Source organism: Schistocerca gregaria, chromosome 1, assembly GCF_023897955.1.
Source record: "Schistocerca gregaria isolate iqSchGreg1 chromosome 1, iqSchGreg1.2, whole genome shotgun sequence".
NCBI lineage: Eukaryota > Metazoa > Arthropoda > Insecta > Orthoptera > Acrididae > Schistocerca > Schistocerca gregaria.
In genome coordinates this window covers 991,574,351-991,597,231 of record NC_064920.1, presented here as the reverse complement: position 1 = coordinate 991,597,231, position 22,881 = coordinate 991,574,351, and the positions used below count along the sequence as shown (strand labels likewise).

At 40.4% G+C, this 22,881-nt stretch overlaps 1 protein-coding gene across 1 annotated transcript in view; it reads right to left on the bottom strand.

Moving 5' to 3' along the window:
* Positions 1-15,208: 15,208 nt before the first annotated feature.
* Positions 15,209-22,881, bottom strand: part of LOC126278230 (RCC1-like G exchanging factor-like protein) — a 148,824-nt gene continuing 141,151 nt past the window's right edge. Inside the window, exon 9 of the mRNA XM_049978213.1 lies at positions 15,209-21,533. Within this exon, the coding sequence (XP_049834170.1) occupies positions 21,456-21,533 (78 nt within the window). The 3' untranslated portion in view covers positions 15,209-21,455. The remainder of the gene's footprint in view (positions 21,534-22,881) is intronic.

Genomic DNA, 22,881 nt, shown 5'->3' with positions numbered 1-22,881 from the left:
GAGGGTGTGACTGCTTGTCACTATGAGCTCCAAGGTTAGGTGGATGGAGCCCCTCAGGGAAACAGTAGGCAGCTCAGAAAGGCAGAGCAGAGTCTAATCTGTCTGCTTGCCACAGCGTCATGTCTGATGTGGAGAAGGTTCTGCTAGCAGCAATTGAATGCACTGGGTGGTGTACCTGGCCGCAAATAGTGGCTCATGTCGGTGTAGATGGTGTCTGCTGCCTAGGTCCAGAGGCCACTTGGCTCCTACAGGCAGCTGTCTGCTTTAGTGAAGGTAGCATAAGGTGCAAATGTGCATGGTGGTCAATGGGAGTTGTTGATATACACTCTTATTGCTGAAGTGAGATCGTGTGTGTTGGTACTCACAGAAATATATATAAGGCTCAGAATTGAATCGCGGAAGACTAGGTATAAGTAATAATAGTTATAGTAAAAGAAAATTAGGTTCTATTCAGATTGGTGTGGTGATTTATGTTCGAGAAATTCTGGGGACATCAGAGCAGACAGGGGGCTGGAGTCTGCAGAGTGGTGCAGCGTGTGAAGGAGCTCGATCCACGGTGAAGTTTCATGATTGCTGGACTTCGTAGCTAAGAAGATCCATGTATCAAACAGAACCAAATTTGGCACAGAACCATAAGGAGAGTATGTTCATGTTATTAGTTGTTTGTATGTAACTGGCAAAATAAACCATGTTTGTGAACCTAACAGTCGTTGTCGCTAAGTAATAGTAGTCATTTCACAGGAAAAGACTGGCACAAGACAGGTTCCATCTGAAACAAGTAAGAAAACCACTTCAAGGAGGAGATAAAATCTGTTGCAGGCAAAAATACAGACACATGTATGATGTTTCCTAGAAGTAAGGAAGATGAAACAACCAGGCAAACAATATCCCCTGACAAATATGCAGAAAATTGACAAACAACCTGGGTATAAATACAAGCTACTAATCTGCAATGTTCAATTACAATTGCAATGATAAAAATGGATATTGATAGGGTGACGGTGTAGGTAATTGCAACACAAGAAACATTAACATAAGAAGTTACACCTGAATGGATTCTATCCTGTTATACAAAGCCATAACTCATAGTATCATACTGAAACTGAGAGATCATTGTTTAAAGCAAGTAAGGAGAATAAAACATTTGTTATCAGATAAAGCAACATAATGTATGGCAAGGTGATTTAAGGATCTGGGAATTAGGAAGGTTATGTTGAACATATTAAGCTGGTAAACACCAAGTGGATTGAGATGGTGAGTGATTTCAGAAGAATACTGAATGAACTCTCCCAACTGGTTATTCAGATAGCACCTGTAGAGATTTTACCTCAGTAAGTTGAAGGTGAACCTTTGTTAAAGTACACACATCTAAAAAAGTTTTGCATCACCCCGGTTTCCAGAACTCCTGAAGATAGACGTTGACTGTGGATATTATGTCTCAGACACAGTCCCTTTGACTGTTCAGAGATGTGACTAAACCCACCCTAAGATGTAAACAACTGTACATGAGCAGTGCCTATTAGACGAAGGGGGTCCAACAGCCAAACAATTCCAGTCATTCTACCAGGAAGGAGGCACACGGCTCATGTTGTCTGTAGTTCACCCATGCCTAGATAGCCAATACCGTGGTTCGATCACATCCGCATTGTTACTTTGCACCAGGAAGGACTCTCAACAAGGGAAGTGTCCAGGTGTCTTGGAGTGAACTGAAATGATGTTGCTTGGACATGGAGGAGATACAGAGAGGCAGGAACTTGATTTGATTTGATTTCTTTATTAATCCATGTAACAATTTACATTGTGTGGATTTCGTCAGCAAAATCATATACAATACAATATACCTACAAATTATGCACATAAAATTAATATTTACACAAATTTTTAAAGTATGTTACATTAGTTTTATATCCTTATGTAATTTTCTTATAGTACTGTAAAACTTGGGATTTCATATTTTAATTATTTCCTCGTGTATTACAATGCAGGCTACTTTAATTTCACTACATGTTTTAATTCAGATAGTACATTACTGCATAATAACTTTTATTTAGTAAAAATTTTTTTAGTTTTGTTTTGAACTGTCCAATTGTGTCAATATCTTTTATATTTTGGGGTAATTTATTATACAATTTAACAGTATTGTACAACAAGCTCTGCTGCGTTTTAACTTTATTTTTTCTCTCTAGGTGCAGATTGTATTGGTTTCTGGTTCCATAGCTGTGTACTAATTAATTTTTAACATAACAGTCAATATTTTTCTTTACATACATAATACTTTGAAAAATGTATTCACAGGGGACAGTTAGGATTTCCAGCTTTTGGAAATGTTCAAGGCAGTGAGCCCTACTGCCATTCTTGGTTATTATACGAATTGCTCTTTTCTGTAATTTGAAAACTATTTGAATATTTTTACTGTTGACTCCCCAAAATATTATTCCATAGGTAATAACAGAGTGGATATAAGAAAAATATACAGATCTGACACATGTAGTATCACACACTGCAGTCAGAATTCTGAGAGCATAGCATGCTGTAGCGATTCTGTTACTAAGTATTTTAATATGTTCCTCCCACTTTAACTGATTATCAACATGCATACCAAGAAATTTTGTGTAGTCTACACATTCTATAGTTTCATCGTTTAACTTAAAGTTATTATAGTGTGGTTTTTTGCAGACATAGAAGTTTACAGCATTTGTTTTTTTTTTAAATTTAGTGTTAGTTTATTATTGGATGCCCACTCACGTACACTGTTTAGTGTTTGTTCGGCTTTTTCTTTCAGTGCATCTGGTGATTTGTCATTGATTAGTTCATTTGAGTCATCTGCAAACAATATTGTTTGTCCATGCTTGATGGTCTGTGGGAAGTCATTTATGTAAATGAGGAATAGTATTGGGCCAAGGACACTACCCTGTGGGATACCTATATTTACATAATTTGGGTCTGAAGTATACTTTACAATATAGTTTGAGCGACTTGAAATATGTGAGATTTCAGTTATCTGTCTTTATTTTTTAGATATGACTGGAACCACTTTTTCACAAGTCCCCTTATTCCCAGTTCATCTAACTTATTTAACAATATGTTGTGGTCTACTGTATCAAACGCTTTAGTTAGATCAAGAAATATACCTGTTGTGTAGTTCCCTTTATCTAACGCTTCTAGAATGTGATTTGTGAGGTGTGCTGTTGCTGATTCTGTGCTTTTCCCTGATCGAAATCCAAACTGGTCAACAGACAGTAAGTTGTATTTATTTAAATAATTCATTAGCCTATCTTTCATAATAGTTTCTAATATTTTTGCAAAGCATGAGAGTAGAGAAATTGGCCTATAATTTTTAATTTTTCCTGCATCACCTTTTTTGAAGAGAGGTAGTAATTTAGCATATTTTAAATAGTCTGGAAAGTAGCCCTGCTTGAAAGATTGATTTATAATATCAACTAAAGGTGGAAGTAGGCTCTTGATACCGTCCTTAATTATAAAAATGGGGACTTCATCCAGACCAGCTGAGTTTTTGTTTTTCAGTTTGCTGACTGCTTTGTAGACTTCCTGTGTTGTAGGGAATAACACCATCGAGTGTGATACACCATTATTTGGCTTTTTGACCTGAGGGGCTGTTGAAAAATTTTCCTGTAATTTTTTTCCTATGCTACTAAAATAATCATTTATATAGTTTGCCAAATATATAGGGTCTTTTATTACAGTCCCTTCCTCTTTGATTTTCAGGTTTGACAGATTCACTTTCCTGGTACCAGTTTCCTGCTTTACAATTTTCCAAACTGCCTTACTTTTGTTTTCAGCAGAGAGCACCAGTTTGGAGTTATGAGCTCTCTTTGCTGCAAGCAATATTTTCCTATATGTTTTCCTGTATCTTTTATAAAAGAGTGAGAAAGCAGGATTAGTTTGGCTGTGTTTAATGGAGCTCAGGTACTTTAGTGTTTCAGACGATTTTTTGATGCCTTTTGTGATCCACTTGTTTTTTCCTGCTGTTGATAATGGACATAACACTTTGGGAAATGTTTCTTCAAAATTTAATTTAAACAATGTCATGAAATTTTTGAATTTTTCATTTGCATCTACCTCTGAGTATACTGAGTCCCATGTTAGTCCTGCTATCTGTTTGGCAAACTCATATCTATTTTGTTTAGAAAAAATTCGTCTGTAAATATGCCTTTTCTTTGTTTCTTCTGGAGCCACTTTTATAGTAATGATTTGACCTGAGTGATCAGATAATCCTAGCTCTGCTACCACCACCTCACAGTTTTCTTTGCCTAAATCTGTTAATACCTGATCAACAGCTGTCTTTGAGTATTTTGTTATTCTTGTTGCACTGTTAACCATTGGAACTAGATTGAAACTTTGAGCAAGACTTAGTAATGAGTCCCATGTAGCATCAGGATTCAGTTTATCTACATTTAGGTCTCCACATATGAGAATGTGGTTCTTTGGAGTGGATATCTTGTCAAGAACATGATTAAGTTTAGAGAGAAAGATGTTGAAGTCTCCACTGGGAGATCTGTATATACATAAGATAATCAAATTCTTACACCTGTATTTGTCTCTGATTTCAACTGCTGCCAGTTCAAAATGTTGCTCTTCACTGATTACACATAAGTCGCTTCTGGTCTTATACTGATAATTTTGTTTTACATAAATACAACGCCCTCCACACTTCATAGAAGTCCTACAGTATGCACACGCTAAATTATAAGACTGCAAAACTAATTGATTAATTTCAGCCTCATTGCACCAATGCTCAGTGAGACAAACAAATGAGCACTCTGTAGACTCCAGCTCCACTTCTAGCTGTTGGGTCTTGTTTGCTAGGGAACATATATTTTGGTGAACAACTGTTAAGTAATTTTTGCTAACACTATTTGCATTCCCACTTTTTTCGTTTTAATGTCGTTCTGTGTTGGTTCAACTGCTTCTTTATTACGATTACACTTGTGTTTTTTGTTTGCATATGGTATTTTTGGATAGTCACCCCCTGCAGACTGTATTAGTTTCCCTTATTTTTTATAATTTTACATAAGTTCAGGAGCATTTTGCTGAAAGTAATTGCACCTAGTCTGTTTAGGTGCAAGCCATCCCTACCTAGACATTTGTCGTCGAGAAATTTATTTGGGGTCAACAAATAAAACGCCAAGTTCGTCGCACTGTTCACTGATGCCAGTGTTTATTTTGTTTATATACGCGTTACTCACCGATCTTCTTTGTAGAATTCCGTTGATAACAATTCTGGAGTTTGTATACAAATCTTTGGCGGACCGAATTACATTACGAATATCATTTATGATTTCTTCTTGTCTGCTGCTTCTAATAGAGTTGGTCCCTACGTGAATTATCACGCCATTAAAGTTTGTGTTGGAATCGTTGTTGTTTTGGTTGGATTTTTCAGTGTTCCTAATGTTATTGAAATGTTTCACAATCTGATGTGGTCGGATTCCAGGGCGAACATCGACTTTACAGTTCGGAACCACCACATTTTTAATATCGAGTCGCCAATCACAAAGAAATCACTTTTGACAATCTGTTTTGCTGGATTGCTTTCACATTTATCTTTTTTCTTATATCACAGTTTTCCAGTTATATTTACTTTTAGATTTACCGCACGATTCGTTTTCCGCCACCGTTTTCACTGGGATTTGCACATACGAACTTACACAGGTCTGTTTACTTCTCAGTAACGGACTTTGCATGCGTGAGTTTACGGAATTTCCACATGTTTCGCTTTCTGCCACTGTTTTTGCCGGAATGTGCACATGGTTTTGTTTTTTGCTCGGCAGCGAAATTTGCGCACATGAGTCCTCCCATTTGTTTGTTTGATTCTGTAATGGGTTTTCACATACACAGCTTGCCGATTTGCTTTTTAGCTTTGTGTTTTCTTCTGTCAGAGACTGAATCTCTTTTTTGAGAGTTCCGATATCAGTTTGAAGCACTTTAATTATTTCTTCTTTTGACTTTATGGTACTTACAAGTTCTGATGTTTCCCACTGTAAACAACAGTACAGATAGGCCCAACAACATGCCGAATGGACCGCTCAGGATTGGCATCATGTTCTCTTCACTGATGTGTGTTGCATATGCCTTCAACCAGTCAGAGACGTGTTTGGAGGCAACCCGGTCAGGCTGAATGCCTTAGACACACTGTCCAGCAAGTGCAGCAAGATGGAGGTGCCCTGATGTTTTGGGGTGGCATTATGTGGGGCCGATGTATGCCACTGGTGGTCATGGAAGGCGCTGTAATGGCTGTATGATACGTGAATGCCATCCTCCAACTGAGAGTGAAAACATATTGGTGAGGCACTCGTCTTCACAGGCAAAAATTTGCGTCTTCATTGTGCACCTCTTGTGAATGACTTCCTTCATGATAAGGACATCACTCAATTAGAGTGGCCAGCATGTTGTCCAGACATGAACCCTATCGAACATGCCTGGGATAGATTGAAAAGTGCTGTTTATGGACAACGTGACCCACCAACCACTGTGAGGGATCTACCCTGAATCTCCACTGAGGAGTGGGACAATCTGGACCAACAGTGCCTTGATAAACTTGTGGATAGTATGCCACAACGAATTTAGGCATGCATCAATGCAAGAGGACATGCTACTGGGTATTAGAGGTAACAGTGTGCACAGCAATCTGGACAACTACCTCTGAAGGTCTCTCTGTATGGTGGTAAAACATGCAATGTGTGGTTTTCATGCGCTACAAAAAGGGTGGAAATGATGTTTATATCGATCTCTATTCCAATTTTCTGTACGGGTTCCGGAAGTCTCAGAACCGAGGTGATGCAAACATTTTTTTGATGTGTGTATATTGACTTGCCTGAAGAGAATGTCTTAATTACTCCAGTATCACAGTCAAATATTAAAAAGACATTAATTAAAGCATGTAGCATGTAGCATGAGAAAAAACGATGGGAAAGTAGCTCCCCAATAGTGTACAAACTAGGGGACTTGGTATTAATAAAAAAGCTTAAGAGATGTTCAAAGAGTGGAGAACTAACACCCAAGTTTCAAACATCTCTATGGAGGGCCATATGTAATAAGACAGATGCCTCACTCAAAAGCAACTGTGCTCACCGTGCTAATTACAGTGAAAGAAAAGGGGATGTTAATACACAAGATTCTAAACCTTTTGTAGTCAATGAGCAATAAATTCTTCACTGTGTTATGTTAAAATTTAAGGGAAAGTGGGGTTCAATGAAACAATTTTTAGGCAAGATTAAGTTATGATATCTATTAAAGGGGAGAGATTACTCAATGATGAGGAGGGAAGAGATTAATTATGGAAATTAAATTGCTTTCAAGTGATGAATTGTAATCTAAGCTGAATGAGATGGCAACTATGAAAGTCATGATTGATATCAACCTGTGAGGTGCTTGGTAAGGGAGAATTACGTTTTAGTGTTTACAAAGAAAAATAGTTATTATTGACTGGTAAGGCAGAGTTAAATATTAATGTTTACTAAGAAAAATAGTTATTAAGTGTCCAGTGGGTTGTTCTTTTAAAATAAAAAATTTCTAGATTGGTTTCTTTGTTTACCTTTTGCATGAATGGGGTATATTATTTAAGATTACATTGTGTGTCCAGTCAACTAGATTAAGGATACACAGTATTGGTAGTAAAAGGTGTACATGAAGGAACCTTTAGTGGACAAGGAGATGTAGCCTAGATCAGGACATCAGGAATGGTATCTCCTGACTTCTACCCGGAAGAAAATGTAGGCCTGTGTGGCATACTTCAAACTTCATGTACAGAATATTTTTTATTAGAATAATAATGTTGACAAATGTGGTTAATAAAAGTGCCCACTTGATCTGTGATACAGGTTTGACAATACATGTGTATGTATTAGAACAGTGAGAACAGTATGAAAGAACTGTATGTCTAAAAACCAGGATCTTAGTATATGAACAGTTGGGACTTGGGGGGGCTGGGGGCAATGTGCTTACAGTGGCTAGGCTACATGAAGAGTGATTTTATGAACAGATAGTTCAGTATTAATGTAAGATTTAATTGGGATGAGAAGATGTACAGAATAAGCGTATGTTGTGAATAAATGAACAATAATTAAGTATGTTACAGGATACTCTTAGTTATTATCAACATACTTGTAAGTAGACACAATCAAGCAACCTTGAGGGGCACCAGAAGTAAGGATGCAAATTTGCATGGTGGTCAGTGGGAGTTGGTGATCTACACCTTTAATGCTTAACTGACATTGCGAGATCATATATGTTGGTGTTCATAGAAATATATATAAGGCTCAAGAGTTGAATTGCATAAGACTAGGTATAAGTTATAATACACTCCTGGAAATTGAAATAAGAACACTGTGAATTCATTGTCCCAGGAAGGGGAAACTTTATTGACACATTCCTGGGGTCAGATACATCACATGATCACAATGACAGAACCACAGGCACATAGACACAGGCAACAGAGCATGCACAATGTCGGCACTAGTACAGTGTATATCCACCTTTCGCAGCAATGCAGGCTGCTATTCTCTCCTGGAGACGATCGTAGAGATGCTGGATGTAGTCCTGTGGAACGGCTTGCCATGCCATTTCCACCTGGTGCCTCAGTTGGACCAGCGTTCGTGCTGGACGTGCAGACCGCGTGAGACGACGCTTCATCCAGTCTCAAACATGCTCAATGGGGGACAGATCCGGAGATCTTGCTGGCCATGGTAGTTGACTTACACCTTCTAGAGCACGTTGGGTGGCACGGGATATATGCGGACATGCATTGTCCTGTTGGAACAGCAAGTTCCCTTGCCGCTCTAGGAATGGTAGAACGATGGGTTCAATGACGGTTTGGATGTACCGTGCACTATTCAGTGTCCCCTCGATGATCACCAGAGGTGTACGGCCAGTGTAGGAGATTGCTCCCCACACCATGATGCCGGGTGTTGGCCCTGTGTGCCTCGGTCGTATGCAGTCCTGATTGTGGCGCTCACCTGCACGGCGCCAAACACGCATACGACCATCATTGGCACCAAGGCAGAAGCGACTCTCATCGCTGAAGACGACATGTCTCCATTCGTCCCTCCATTCACGCCCGTAGCGACACCACTGGAGGCGGGCTGCATGAAGTTGGGGCGTGAGTGGAAGACGGCCTAACGGTGTGCAGGACCGTAGCCCAGCTTCATGGAGACGGTTGCGAATGGTCCTCGCCGATACCCCAGGAGCAACAGTGTCCCTAATTTGCTGGGAAGTGGCGGTGCGGTCCCCTACGTCACTGCGTAGGATCCTACGGTCTTGGCGTGCATCCGTGCATCGCTGCGGTCCGGTCCCAGGTCGACGGGCACGTGCACCTTCCGCCGACCACTGGCGACAACATCGATGTACTGTGGAGACCTCATACCCCACGTGTTGAGCAATTCGGCGGTACGTCCACCCAGCCTCCATCATGCCCACTATACGCCCTCGCTCAAAGTCTGTCAACTGCACATACGGTTCACGTCCACGCTGTCGCGGCATGCTACCAGTGTTAAAGACTGCGATGGAGCTCCGTATGCCACGGCAAACTGGCTGACACTGACACTGACGGTGGCGGTACACAAATGCTGCGCAGCTAGCGCCATTCGACGGCCAACACCGCGGTTCCTGGTGTGTCCGCTGTGAGTGCGTATGATCATTGCTTGTACAGCCCTCTCGCAGTGTCTGGAGCAAGTATGGTGGGTCTGACACACCGGTGTCAATGTGTTCTTTTTTCCATTTCCAGGAGTGTAGTTGTAGGTAAAATAAAATTAGGTTATGTCCAGACTGATGTGGTGATTTACGATGGAGATATTCCAGGGACATCAGATGGACACTCATGATGTCAGAGCAGGCAGGAGCTCAGAGTCTTTAGAGCAGTGTAGCACGCCAAGGGGATCCATCCATGGCAAAGTTCCTTGTTTGTCAGACTCAGCAACTATGGAGATCTATGTATCAAACAGAACCGAATTTGACTGAGAACCATAAGGAGAGTCTGTTCATGTTAATAGTTGGTTATTTGAACTTATTGTTGATTGGAACTTAGACCAGTTTGTAACTGGGATAATAAACCCTGTTTGTTAGCCTAACAACAGCTGTCACTACATAATGGTAGTCATGAGAAACGTCTGTTGGATGTGAAGTCTTAACTGAGTACAAAGAGCACTTTAAGAAGGAGAGAACCCTCCCTACAGCTAGCTTGTGCATGGATTGGAAGCACAGTTGGCATTTTGCAGCATTATTCCCAGAACCAATCATGGTTGTCAGGTTTGAAGATGAGAAAAAGTTTAAACCAAAGGGTCAGACGGTTCCGTGATGCAAATTTCTCGTCCTCCGCAATCAGGTGGAAATGCTCTAGATGTGCACAACATGCAGGAAGCATATACCAGGATAGTGGACTATGAGGTGTTTACAAGTGGTTTTTTAGAATTAAAAAACCTATCTATACATGCAATAAAATATATTCTGATTTCAGACAGGGAAGTTTGTCAGCCCCGTTTATTACAGAGAGTAGCATGTTTCATGGTAGTTCAGAGAAAGACAATCTTAATAAACAGTTAACTGCAAATGTGTCCCTCGAAAGGTCCAGAATTAGCCTCACTCATAAACAGTTATAAAGTCCACATAGAGTAGTATTAGAATCAAAAAGTGGCTGAAACCAGATGTTTATAATGATAAAATTCTAAACTGTCTTGGAATGGGTACCATAAAGACAGATTGAATACTTGTGGGGGAGGTTAGTTAATAGCCATAAACAACATGCTGATGAGATTTGTAGAGATTATCAATTAGAAATAATTAGGATGAAGATAAATGTTAAAGATGGTGAGACATGGTGTTCAGATGCTTTTATATGAGGCACATTCAGACAGTAAGTGCACTAGATTTTTATACTCTTTTTTTTCTTTTTAAAGTAAAAAAAATTCAAAAGAATTACAGGATGTTGTTGATACACTTGTTGACTATTTTTCCACACAACTGCTATACCGTTCAATGCAGTGGCGAGCCGTGGCAAGCTTCTTTATGCCCTCCCCCACTTCAGAACCTATATTCCACCTGTTTACTGGTTGAAAAGTTAATTCCACTTGTGTGTCTTCAGAGAGGTGAAAAGATGAAAATCTGAAGGTGCTAAGTCAGGGTAGTATCACAACAACATGAGTCAGAACACCTTGGTGGTTAAGGCCATGTTGTCGTGCAGCAAGCAAACACCTATCACCACCATTCCCCTCCTTTTGTTTTAACTACTCCTTTTGAGCTTTTCAAGGGTCTCATAGTATTGTTGTGTATTTATGGTCACCGTCCCTCCCTCCCCTGAGGCATAAAGTTGACCAAAATGATGTCTTTTCAGTCTCAAAACACTGAGGCCATGACTATTTTTGCCCAAAATTGTGGTTTTGAATTTGTTGGCAGGTGGAAAATTGGAGTGATGCCATTTTGACAACTGTCTTGTTGTCTCTGGAATGTAATACGACACCCATGCTTTATCTCCAGTCACAATAGAGCTCAGAAATCCTCACTTTCCAATTCAAGTTGTCCAAGAGACTCGCAGATGCTGTTGACCCTATTTTCCTTGTGCTGCTCTGTCAGCTATTTTGGGATCCATTTTGTGCACAGTTCCCAGTATCCCAGTGTTTCTGTGTGTGTCTTCTATAAGAGAGTTCTGGAGACTTGTGGAAACACTGCAGAAATTTCATTGACTGTCAATCGGCAGTCTTCACGAACTGTTTCCTTAATTTTTTGTACATGTTAAACAATGTAATTTCTAAAACCCTGCCTCAGGGTCAGGAATGATAGAACTTTTCAGAGAAAATATGGAGACAATTATGAATCAATTCCCTGGTATCAGTCAAAATGGATATTCCACTTCTCTGTTCATCATGAACATTTATTCTGCCTGTGTTAAACTCCCTACAACACTTAAACGCACTCATTCTATTCATCACACCTTTGCCATAAACTGTTTTGATTCATAAAAAAATTTTGGTAGGTGTTAACAGCCTCCGTGAGTAGGATGCAGATCACAGCACATGGCTTGCATTTTGGGGGATTTCTTACTGACATCTTTCATGAAACTGGACACTACAAAGTGAATTTATACACTACTGTGGTCCTGTGATGCTTGCTCTGGGAGTAGAACCCCCCCCCCCCCCTTCCCCCTACCATCAGTGTTTCCAGCCATCAAGAAAGCAAAAAAATCACACTATGTATCATGTATCTCATAGACAAAATACCTTTTGGTGATTGTGATTGACAGCTTTGATAAGTCTTAGAAATGATGTTATCTAACATGTGAAGCTGCTGTATAGTTTATTTTTAATTTTATGACTGGTTTCGGTCAGAGACCAATTTCCAGTTGGGCAATTGATATTTCACATAGCTAGATTTGCATAACAAAAAAATTACTTGTAAATATTACATTTTGACTTTTGTTTTATGATATAACATGTGCTATTGAGAAAATTATGTTGGTGACTGAAACTGGTTATACAATTAAGCATAAATTATATAGCAGTTTCCCATGTTAAACAATGTAATTTCTAAAACCCTGCCTCGTGATCAGGAATGATAGAACTTTTCAGAAAAAATATGGAGACAATTATGAATCAATTCCCTGGTCATATTATAATATTAGGAGGAAACTTTAGCTTGCCAGATATTGTAGGTTGCTGAAGGAGTAAAGCATTCCTAATGACTGCCAAAAAACAAAGTTCATTCCTGTCTTCAGGAAGACCTATAATGGTGGTGTTGGTAAGTTGCAGAATTCTGGAACATAATTTATGCTTATTTATTATGTCATTTCTGGAGACTTAAAGTGTCCTATGTGAGAATCAACATGGGTTCCACAGACAATGACTACGTGAAACACAGTGCACTCTGTTCGTTCATGAGAACCAGAAAGCAGTAGATACCTGTATCAATGGTGATGATTTGTTTCTTGACATGCACAAGTCATTCAATATACCTCTGCACTGTTGCCTAAAGAACAAAATATGTGCCTGCAGAATATCAGATAAATATGTCATTCTTAACAAAGAGATATCTTCAGAAATAATGTAACTTTGGGTTTACCTCAAGGGAGTGTTATTGGGCCATTATTGTCCACAGTATATATAAATGACCTAGTGGATAACACCAGAATTTCCGAGAAGCTTTTAGTGGATGATGTTGCTGAGACTTTTTGTATATGTAGATGACACAACTTTAGAAAATTGTAGCAAAATACAGGAAGACCTGCAGTGGATTGACACTTGATGCAGGCACTCAACTAATGTAATGTACTGTGAATAAATAGGTAAAAAGACCCATAACTGTATGATTACACTTTTGCAAAACAGTCACTGTAAGCAGTCACATACATTTAACATCTGGAAGTATGTGTACAAAGTGATTTAAAGTGGATCAACCATATAAAAATAACTGTAGATAAGACAAAAACCAGACTGATATACATGGAAAGAATCCTTATCACAACAAAAGTAGATTATTAAACCCTCAGGAGTAACCCTCACATCACTACACCTGAACCACCACTACTGCAGTGTGCATTATACAGTCCTTGAATGCTGTTTTCCACTCTCTCCAGTTGAAGGAGAGTGACTGGAGGGGTTGGTGGTTGGAAGAGGGGAGTGGTATGGTGCTGTCCCTGTTCACGGAACACATCGCGACAAGCCCATTGGACAAAGACAAAGCTGTGTTGCAGTCCAAACAAGGAAACATTGCCACAATGGACAACTCCATTGATAACAACAATGACAGCATCGTATGGAACTTCTATCTTTACCCCTCTCTTATCATGCAACATGAGAGAGTTCATCTGGACACCAGAGCTACTGTTCCACTCCTCAGTTCTCAAACATATGCATAGCTGGGCTCCATACTGTTGGCTCTCATCAAACACTGTCTAGCAAGCTACAATTGACAGCTATTTCCTGTTCTTGGATGGGCCCTGCTGCAATCTACATTCAGCACCACGCACTGTTTTTTCTCCCATGGCCAGCACCCATGCTATCTTGGGAGAGAATCCTTACTGCATTTTTTTGTTAGTCGTTTGATGCCCTCCATGTTTCCTTATGTTGTATGTTGTCCCTCTACTGCAGTAGACACGACTCTTGTGGCACTGTCGTACATTTCTTCAGTCAAAGGCCTTCTCCATAATTGGTTTTTTGGCTAATCTCTTTTTACCATTTTTCTTCTGGAACGGGATCCACTGGCACCACAATTCATTGTGCCCACATGCGGATGATGCAGTTTGGCCTCTCAATGCCTTCTGTACAAATGTGAGGGCCGCCAGTTGCCTCCTGCACCAATGTGAGCAAAAGAGTGGCCTCTCACCTCTGCCAGCACCTATGTGGATGCCTCCTACCTCGGTCTGGGCACCTCCTGCATCGACACAGGCACCTCCAGCACCGACAGGGGTGACTTCTACAAGCGCCTCCTGCACCTATGCCGGTGCCCTTCCATTATGATGATACCTCCTGCACTGATGTGGGGAACTCTCCACACACCACAGCTCCCCAGCCTAAGGCACCTAGTGTGGACTTCTGTTGCCAGGCCCAGCCTCTGGGATGGCAAGGCCATGCACCAGCCTGTCCTGGAAAGAGGGAAGGAGCAGGCACTTCTCTGCTGCCCCAGCTCACAGTCCTCAAACTGTGCACATCCAAGACATTCACCTCACATATTATGGACGTGTCATCAATCAGCACTTTGTGGGAGAATGGGCAGCTGGTCACTCTTCCACTCACCGACCCCCCCCCCCCCCCCCCCTATCGAAAGAGGAATGTGTTACTCATATGTTACAACACCTTAGCTGTCATTGCCATGGCACGCATCGTGCAGTTTGAGAAGCATGCCATTTGTCTGATTCAGACCCCAATAAAGATTGATCCATCACTCACCTGCAGCCGAGAGCCAGTGGCCCCAGAGCGGCAAAATGCTCTTGATATGTCCTTGCATTGGCTCTTGTCAGCAGTCTGTGCCCATCAGCCAGCATGTACTCAACACTAGTCTTTTTGTCTGTACACTTCAACACTTTCTTATCTGTTGTGAAACTGTATGGAACTGTCTATGCTATGCTGTCACACCTTGACCACATAAATAGTTGTTGGGTTCTCATAACTGTGTTTCTTACTGCGTCTTATTCAGCCAAAACCTGGATATCCAACTGGGGCCTGAATCAGATGGGTATGTTAGAGAAGATCCAAAGAAGGGCACCAAATTTTGTTACAGATTCATTTAATTAATACAAAAACATTATGGAGATTCTCAGCTAACTGCAGTGGCAGGCACAACAAGAGAGGTATTCTGCACCATACTGTGGTTTACTGTTACAATTCTGAGAATGTACATCTTACAAGAGTCAAACCATACATTGTTACCTCTTATGAATAGCTTGCAAAACGATCATGAAGGTAAAATTAAAGAAATTTGAGCTCACAAATAACCTGATCAAGAATCCTTCCCACAGACCACTCACTACTGGCACAGGAAAGGAAGGAAGTGATGGCAGTTTTCAAAGTATCCTATGCCCCAAATCGTGAGGTGTCTTCCAGACTAAAGATATAGAAAATGGTAACAAGTGGGATGTTTGATTGTGATTTGTGTTCTCAATGAAACTAGCTTCAAAGACTGAACAAATTGTTTCTAAAAACCACAGTAATTCATCCACTGTAAATTAAACAACTGAAAATCCTGGATGAAGTAACAACAATTTGAAATTTTCTACTCATGTTTCAAGCAGCATATAGACACATTTAAAAGTAATCTAAGCTATCTGACAAAGCCCTTTTTCAGATTTAGTAAAACACACACACACACACACACACACACACACACACACACACACACACACACACACACACACACATATTGCTGCTGTTTCTTGGGTGTAGAGACCTATTTTCTATATATGAAGGAGGATATTTTCCAGCAGCTTAGTCTATTGTTAATTGTACCTGTCTCCACTCAATGCCTTCTCTACTGTAAATCACATATTTTATATTTCATGAAGGAAATTTCTTCAACTTTGCAATCACATTTTGTGAAACTACATGTAAAAAGAACTGTATGTGCTAATAGGTTTTGTGGTGGGACAACAAAATTAACAAATTATTTGTACTTGTATAACTGAAATTTGATATTTTTAATGCAAAGATAACTTTTTAAGGTAAATGAGTTCACATCAAAGTATAAAAATGATGCTTTTAGATAACACTCTTTATTTGGATATTTTACAATATATTGCAATATCGTGGTATGATCAATAACATCAAAATATCATTTTTAATATTCCATGAATTTTATAACGTGTTATTGAAGGATCCACCTTGATGACAGCCTTAGTCAAAATATATCTATAACAATGTGAACTCATAAATTTTAAGATTGTGACTGCTGTGTACGGACGCAGGAGGAACTGGCCACTGTTTGCGAACAGCTGAACGTGTTGATGGCCGCGGTCAGCCGTCTTCAGGCTGCTGCCTCAGAGTGTAGCGGCAGTGGGGAGTCTGGTGCGTCGCATGGTACACGCCAGGTGTTACATGCTTCACCCACTGCCCCTGCTGTCGAGACATCTTCGCGGGTACCAGGTGTGGTTGGGCCACCCTCTCCCCAAGGGGAGTGGCGGGTTCAGCGGCATTCGTGGCGCATGAGGCAGAGGGTCAATGTTGAGGCTGGCCGTGTGGCATCGCCCGCTCTGCCTGTGTGTGGACATGTGGCTGCTCCTTCAGCAAGGTCCGAGCACGCACTTGGGGGGAGGGGTTTATTAGTGATTGGGATCTCCAACGTTAGGCGGGTGATGGACCCCTTAGGGAAATAGTGGAAAGGTCGGGGAAGAAGGCCAGTGTTCACTCTGTCTGCTTGCCAGGGGGTCTCATCCGAGATGTGGAGGAGGCCCTGCTGGCGGCAATAGAGAGCACTGGGTGCACCCGACTGCAAATTATTGCTCATGTAGGCACCAATGACTCCTGCCGTCTGGGTTCAGAGGTCATACTCAGTTCATACAGGCGGTTGGCGGAGTTGGTGAAGGCGGAAAGCCTTGCTCGCGGGGTGGAATCAGAGCTAACTATTTATAGTATCGTTCCCAGAACCGATCGTGGTCCTCTGGTTTGGAGCCGAGTGGAGATCTGGGGTGCAAATTTCTCGACCTCCACTATCAGGTGGAGAAATGTAGGGTCCCCGTGAATAGGTCAGGCGTGCACTACACGCAGGAAGCGGCTACAAGGGTAGCGGAGTACATGTGGAATGCACATATGGGTTTTTTAGGTTAGAGAATTCCCTCCCTAGTCCCGACAAGACACCTCCTGAGACGCGGCAAGGTAGGAGTAGTCAAAATGCAGCAGGGAATAACAATATAATCTGCTAATAGTAAACTGCAGGAGCGTCTATAGAAAGGTTCCAGAACTGCTCTCATTAATAAACGGTCACAATGCGCACATAGAATTAGGGTCAGAAAGTTGGCTGAAACCAGATGTAAACAGTAATGAAATTCGAAACTCAGATTGGAATGTATAGTGCAGAGACAGGCTGGACAGTGAACGAGGAGGCGTGTTTATAGCGATAAGAAGTGCGATAGTATCAAAGGAAATTGATGGAGATCTTAAATGTGAAATAATTTGGGTGAAGGTCATGGTTAAAGCAGGTTCAGACATGGTAACTGGATGTCTCTATAGGCCCCCTGGCTCAGCAGCTGTTGTGGCTGAGCAACTGAAGCGTAATTTGGAAAATATTTCGAGCAGATTTCCCCACCATGTTATAGTTCTGGGTGGAGATTTTAATTTGCCCGATATAGACTGGGAGACTCAAACATTCATAACGGGTGGTAGGGACAAAGAATCCAGTGAAATTTTTTGGAGTGGTTTATCTGAAAACTACCTTGAGCAGTTAAGCAGAGAACCGACTCGTGGCGATAACATATTAGACCTTCTGGTGACAAACAGACCCAAACTATTTAAACAGTAAAGGCAGAACAGGAAATTAGCAATCATAAAGCGGTTACTGCATCAATGATTTCAGCCGTAAATAGAAATATTACAAAAGATAGGAAGATTTTTCTGTTTAGCAAAAGTGACAAAAAGCAGATTTCAGAGTACCTGATGGCTCAACACAAAAGTTTTGTCTCAAGTATAGATAGTGTTGAGAATCAGTGGACAAAGTTCAAAACCATCGTACAATGTGTGTTAGATGAGTATGAGCCAAGCAAGATCGTAAGAGATGGAAAAGAGCCACCGTGGTACAGCAACCGAGTTAGAAAACTGCTGCGGAAGCAAAGGGAACTTCACAGCAAACATAAACATAGCCAAAGCCTTGCAGACAAACAAAAATGACACGAAGTGAAATGTAGTGTGAGGAGGGCTATGAGAGAGGCATTCAATGAATTCGAAAGTAAAGTTCTATGTACTGACTTGGCAGAAAATCCTAAGATACTTTGGTCTCATGTCAAAGCGGTAGTTGGATCAAAACAAAATGTCCAGACACTCTGTGACCAAAATGGAACTGAAACAGAGGATGACAGGCTAAAGGCCGAAATACTAAATGTCTTTTTCCAAAGCTGTTTCACAGAGGAAGACTGCAGTGTAGTTCCTTCTCTAGATTGTCGCACAGACGACAAAATGGTAGATATCAAAATAGACGACAGAGGGACAGAGAAACAATTAAAATCGCTCAAAAGAGGAAAGGCCACTGGACCTGATGGGATACCAGTTCGATTTTACACAGAGTACGCGAAGGAACTTGCCCCCCTTCTTGCAGAGGTGTACCGTAGGTCTCTAGAAGAGCATAGTGTTCCAAAGGATTGGAAAAGGGCACAGGTCATCCCCGTTTTCAAGAAGGGACCTCAAACAGATGTGCAGAAGTATAGACTTATATCTCTAGTGTCTATCAGTTGTACAATTTTGGAACACGTATTATGTTCGAGTATAATGACTTTTCTGGAGACTAGAAATCTACTCTGTAGGAATCAGCATGGGTTTTGAAAAAGACGATCGTGTGAAACCCACCTCGCGCTATTCGTCCACGAGACTCAGAGGGCCTTAGACACGCGTTCCCAGGTAGATGCCGTGTTTCTTGACTTCCGCAAGGCATTTGATACGGTTACCCACAGTCGTTTAATGAACAAAGTAAGAGCATATGGACTATCAGACCAATTGTGTGATTGGATTGAAGAGTTCCTAGATAACAGAATGCAGCATGTCATTCTCAGTGGAGAGAAGTCTTCCGAAGTAAGAGTGATTTCAGGTGTGCCGTAGGCGAGTGTCGTAGGACCGTTACTATTCACAATATACATAAATGACCTTGTGGATGACATTGGAAGTTCACTGAGGCTTTTTGCGGATGATGCTGTGGTATATCGAGAGGTTGTAACAATGGAAAATTGTACTGAAATGCAGGAGGATCTGCAGTGAATTGACAGATGGTGCAGGAAACGGCAATTGAATCTCAATGTAGACAAGTGTAATGTGCTGTGAATACATAGAAAGAAAGATCCCTTATCATTTAGCTTACAATATAGCAGGTCAGCAACTGGAAGCAGTTAATTCCATAAATTATCTGGGAGTACGGATTAGAAGTGATTTAAAATGGAATGACCATATAAATTTAATAGTCGGTAAAGCAGATGCCAGGCTGAGATTCATAGGAAGAATCCTAAGGAAATGCAATCCGAAAACAAAGGAAGTAGGTTACAGTATGCTTATTTGTCCACTGCTTGAATACTGCTCAGCAGTGTGGGATCCGTACCAGATAGGGTTGATATGTAGAAGAGATAGAGAAGATCGAATAGAGAGCAGTGCGCTTCATTACAGGATCATTTAGTATTCGCGAAAGCGTTACGGAGATGAGCAGGAAAGACGCTCAGTAGCTCGGTACGGGCTTTTATTGAAGTGTCAAGAACATACCTTCACCAAGGAGTGAAGCAGTATATCGCTCCCTCCTGCGTATATCTTGCGAAGAGACCATGAGGATAAAATCAGAGAGATTAGAGCCCACACAGAAGCATACCAACAATCCTTCTCTCCAGGAACAATATGAAACTGGAATAGAAGGGAGAACCGATAGAGGTACTCAAGGTATCCTCCGTCACACACCGTCAGGTGGCTTGTGGAGTATGGATGTAGATGTAGATTCGTTATCTTACGGATGTAATGTTATGTAAAATGCACATAACTGTTAAAAAAGTTGTATAAATGTATCAGTAGACCAGCTTAGCTGCCAGCTGCGTCATACTACAGTCAGTCTTGAGTAGCAGCAATGGATAGTCTTCAGTTGTGTGTGAGTAGAGGGAAATGTGTAACTTAATAATTAATAAAACATTAAAACTTGGTTGATTAGTATTACTGATTTATTGTAGAAAGAAAAAATGTAGTTACATCATGAATATTTGCAGTACTTAAAAAGCTAATCCAAAAAACGAGACAAAGAAATATGATGATGACAACCACAAATTAAAATATTATTATTATTATTATTATTATTAGTATTAGTAGTAGTAGTAGTAGTAGTAGTAGTAGTAGTAATAATTCAAAGTCCAGGATTAAATAACAACAATTATATGAAAAGAATAGACTGATATTCACCACACAGAGGAGGCATTGAGTTGCAGACAGGCATAACGAAAAGATGCTAAACATTTAACATTTTGGACAAAAAGTCTTCCTTCAGAAATAGAAAACAAACACACATTCACACAAGGAAACTGACACATACATGTGTGAAATTACGGTTTTAGTGAATATTAACATATTTTTGCAGTCCAGAAATCAGTTACAATTTTCTCCAGACATGGTTTACACATCTGTCTGTGTCATAAATCAAGCTAAATACAATGGCCAGTTTCTACATCTATTTACACAATGTTCAAAATGCACAACACAGAATTAGCACACCCAAAGTGCTTCAGATCTCATCAAGCAAGTTTCCTGTAGCTGTCATCTGTAAAACACCCAGCCACTTAAACAAAATTTTAATTGACTATGTACAATAACATTTTTATTACATAATTGTAAGTCAAGTTCTGGATTATATGCCAGATTTACATTGAAACTGAAGTAAAACCACAGGTCAACAAGTTTCATAAAAATACATTTTCTTGTTTCAAACATTTGTAGTATTTCTTTAGCTAAATTGTATTTCACAACAAAATGAATAAGCAATTTGATTTTCAGATCATCTCTATTCAGATTATCAAATGTCACTTATTTATTGGTTTGCTTCATATCATCATGTCCTCCTTGATCTTCTTTATCAATGATCTTATTTTTCTGTATGTGAATGGATTAATTTTATTTGTTTTAACTCTTTTCATTTAGCAAACTTAGAAAGGCAAATTTGGAACATTTCATTTCAAATGAAGTATTAATATTTAAATTTCACCAGAACTTTCCTACTATTTATTTCAAATTACAAATGAAAATGATATATCCTTACTATATCTATGTCTACATATACTATTTGCAAACTCTTTATATTTATCAAACATATGGCTGACATAATGCAACTGTATGATCCACTCCACAGCTAACTTTCTTCACTTGAGCTCCCACTGCAACCTGGAACAAAAATGAATGCAACCATACAGAACTTTATTATGTGACACAGTTGCTTGGCCATGAGGAAGAAAGAGGAACAAAAGTACATGGCGGCGTAACACCTCTTCTCTGTAAAGGAGGATCAGTGCCCTGAGAAGCAGCTAGTACATTCTGTATGCTTTTAACATGTAAATTTGTTTTATATATGTGTGATGGCTAATAAATAGTGTGGAAACTGTATCTCCATGCTGTGTCACTAATCTGCTGTCACACTGCTGGAACCCCATTTTCCACAGTGATGATCCCGAATTTCTGCACTGCCCCAGGATTTTTCTGTTAGGTCAAAAATCTGCTGCACTGATTATGCTGTCAAGAATGCTGCCATTAGAAACAGTACAACCTCATCATTTCTTAGGCAATGCTGACATCATCTCTCAACAAGTGCTTGTGAATTCAACGTACTTTGCCTGTGAAATATCACTAAATGTCTGTCAATGCTTGGATGATACTATAGTGCTGAACAACATAGAGACGATGCCTTCATAGTTTGCCACATCATCTGACCAATCTCGCACCACTGGTGATGCCAAGCAGCAAACTGTGCCAAGGTAGTGTTGAAATACTTGAGTGACTTCTCGATAAACATTTCACATTTTACACTGAGTGACTCTATTCCTGATATTTCAAATGAAAGTGCAGCAGAGAGTCACAGTCAACAATGGCCACACACCTCCATAACAAATTTCAATCTAAGCCCCTTCAACTTTAGCGTAGGACAAAACATTACTAGTGATTATAGCGTTATAACACTCGCATTCATCCCCCTAACCGTACCGATGGCTCCCACAGTACCATTATGGTTGAACAACAATGGCCCTCACCATACCATTCCATTGTTCTGTTTTGTCATGCATCTGCCAACAGACCACAGGATTAAGGTTTACAACACCTTTTAATACCTATGCATACTGATTTCTGAAGCCCTGTTCTGACAATTGCAAGTAAACGCGAATTCCATGAGACAGACTATGATGTCCCTTATATCCCAGCTGCACCAGCCACACTGGGCATCACAACCGACTTCACTTCTGTCCAGCACAGTGCTTTGCATTTCCATCACCTGCAACCAGCACCAAAACCAATTATGGACTCTGAGAACGCATTTTACATGACATTGCCTCGGAGGGTCAGATACCACTGTCTTGTTCGAGTGGTGTCACACCTGTGTCAGCTGCGCCATGAACAACTGCACATAGACAGTGCTGTTGGATAATAAATGGACTATGCCTTCCTTCTTTATGGTGCCAGGACCTCAAGAGCACTCTAATATGCATTTTCTGCTGTCTCAACATCTGACACTGGAAAAGTC